The sequence below is a fragment of the Vigna angularis genome, chromosome 7 (genome assembly GCF_016808095.1).
Source record: "Vigna angularis cultivar LongXiaoDou No.4 chromosome 7, ASM1680809v1, whole genome shotgun sequence".
NCBI classification, from domain to species: Eukaryota; Viridiplantae; Streptophyta; class Magnoliopsida; order Fabales; family Fabaceae; genus Vigna; species Vigna angularis.
This window is the reverse complement of record NC_068976.1, coordinates 34,353,748-34,356,216: the sequence shown is the minus strand read 5'-3', so window position 1 is coordinate 34,356,216 and position 2,469 is coordinate 34,353,748. Positions and strand designations below refer to the sequence as shown.

General features: G+C 43.7%; 1 protein-coding gene across 1 annotated transcript; it reads left to right on the top strand.

Moving 5' to 3' along the window:
- Positions 1-239: 239 nt before the first annotated feature.
- Positions 240-2,469, top strand: LOC108336720 (uncharacterized). The gene is made up of 4 exons (XM_017573186.1): positions 240-489; positions 732-784; positions 1,277-1,608; positions 1,980-2,469. Exons 1-4 carry the CDS (start codon positions 240-242, stop codon positions 2,467-2,469), a joined length of 1,125 nt encoding a protein of 374 aa, XP_017428675.1.

The window sequence follows — 2,469 nt, the reverse complement described above, 5'->3', positions numbered from 1 at the left end:
CTGCCATATTTATGGACTATATGAACATAATCTTCAGGTCGTTCTTGGATAAATTTGTTGTTGTCTTTATAGATGACATACTGATTTATTCTAAGACGTGAGAGGAGCATGAGGATCACCTTAGGACAATGCTTGGGATTTTAAGAGAGAAGAAGTTATATGTTGAACTGTCTAAGTGTGATTTTTGGTTAGAAGAAGTTTAGTTTCTGGGTCATGTGATATCTGCTGGTGGGATTTCTATGGATCTAGCCAAGGTTCAGGCAGTACTTCAGTGGGAGAGACCGAAGTCAGCTACTGAGATCAGAAGCTTTGTGGGTTTAGCGGGCTACTACCGTCGTTTCATTGAGGGTTTCTCCAATATTGTGGTATCGTTCACGCAGTTGACTAGGAAGAATCAGCCTTTTGCTTGGACGGACAAGTGTGAGTCTAGCTTTCAAGATCTAAAGCAAAGGCTGACTAGTGCTCCAGTGTCAATAATCCCTGACACAGGTAAACCTTTTGAGGTTTTCTGTGATGCTTCTTATCAGGGACTGAGGTGTGTGCTGATGTAGGAGAAGAAGGTGGTTGCATATGTCTCAAGGCAACTCAAGGTTCATAAGAAGAACTATCCCATTCATGATTTAGAGTTGGCAGCGGTTGTTTATGCCTTGAAGATCTGGAGGTACTATCTGTATGGTGCACAATTTTAGGTATTTAGTGATCATAAGAGTCTGAAGTATCTCTTTGATCAGAAAACTTTGAATATGAGACAGAGGAGATAGATGAAGTTTCTGAAGGATTACGAGTTTGATCTCCTCTACCATCTTGGAAAGGCGAATGTGGTTGCGGAGGCGTTGAGCAGGAAGACGATGCATGTGTCTGCATTGATGGTTAGAGAATTGGAACTGGTTGAGAGTTTTAGGGATTTGAAGCTATAGGTGGATTTTGAGGCAGATAATATCAGATGCAGTAGTTTAGTAGTATTTAGTGATCTGTTGGGTCGCATCAGAGAGAAACAATTATCAGACGTCGAGCTACAGAGACGGTGGGGTTGATTGGTATAGGTCAGGGGAGAGACTTCGTGGTGGGGACTGATGGTATATTGCGGTTCTGAGGTAGAGTCTGTGTTCCTAGTGATTCTGAGTTAAAGAGATTGATCCTTGAGGAGGGTCATCAGAGTCGTTTTAGCATGCATCTTGGGATGACTAAAATGTATCAAGATCTCAAGGAATCTTTCTGGTGGTCTGGGATGAAGAGAGATGTAGCATAGTTTGTCTCTTCTTTTTCGACCTGTCAGAAGGCTAAAGTGGAGCATCAAAGACCTGGTGGTTTGTTACAGCAATTAGAGATTCCTGAGTGGAAATGGGATAGCATAGCTATGGATTTTGTTACCCATTTGCCACGCACAGTCAGAGGTCATGATCCTATTTGGGTGATCGTAGACAGGTTGACCAAGAGTGCTCATTTCTTGGCGGTAAATTTGAGAATGTCGATGGCAAAGCTAGCACAGTTGTATATTAGAGAGGTGGTGAGACTGCATGGGGTGCCTTCCAGTATTATTTCAGATAGAGATCCGCGGTTTACCTCCAGATTCTGGCAAACGCTTAAGAGTGAGATGGACAACAGACTGTAGATGAGTTCAGCGTATCATCCACAGACTGATGGTTAGTCCGAGAGGATGATCTAGTCACTAGAGGATTTACTGAGGACGTGTGTCTTGGATCACTTGGGAGTCTGGGATGAGGTGTTGTCGTTGGTGGAGTTCACCTACAACAACAGTTTTCAGGCCAGCATTGGTATGACACCGTTTGAGACACTGTATGGAAGAAGATGTAGGACGCCTCTTTGCTGGTTTCAGGAGGAAGAGTCAGTGTTCACCGGCCCAGATTTGATTCAACAGACTATAGAGAAGGTGAAGCTCATTTAGGAGAGGATGTAGGCATCTCAGAGTAAGCATAAGTTCTATGCTGATCAAAGACGGAGACCGTTGGAGTTTGTAGTTGGGGATCATGTTTGCTCAGAGTGACTCCTACCACTGGTGTGGGAAGAGCCATTCGTTCTAGGAAGCTATCTCCTAGGTATCTGGGTCCTTATCAGATATTGAGACGTGTGGGGCCAGTTGCTTATGAGATAACTATGCTACCCCAGCTGGCGAATCTTCATTCAATGTTTCATGTCTCGCAGCTCAGGAAGTATGTACCTGATCCATCTCATGTGTTAGAAGTTGAAGATGTGCAAGTAAAAGAGGATCTGTCTGGGGAGGTGCAACCTGTCAAGATTATGGAGAGCCAGACCAAGCAACTTAGAGGCAAAACCATCAGTCTAGTCAAAGTTGTCTGGGATAGTAGGACAGGTGATTCCAGTTGGGAGTTAGAGGGAGACATGAGGGAGTCTTATCCTCACCTGTTCTCTAGTAAGTCTAATTTTCGAGGTCGAAAATTTTGTTGTTGGGGAGAATGTAAGAACCTGGAAAATAGAGTAATAGAGTAG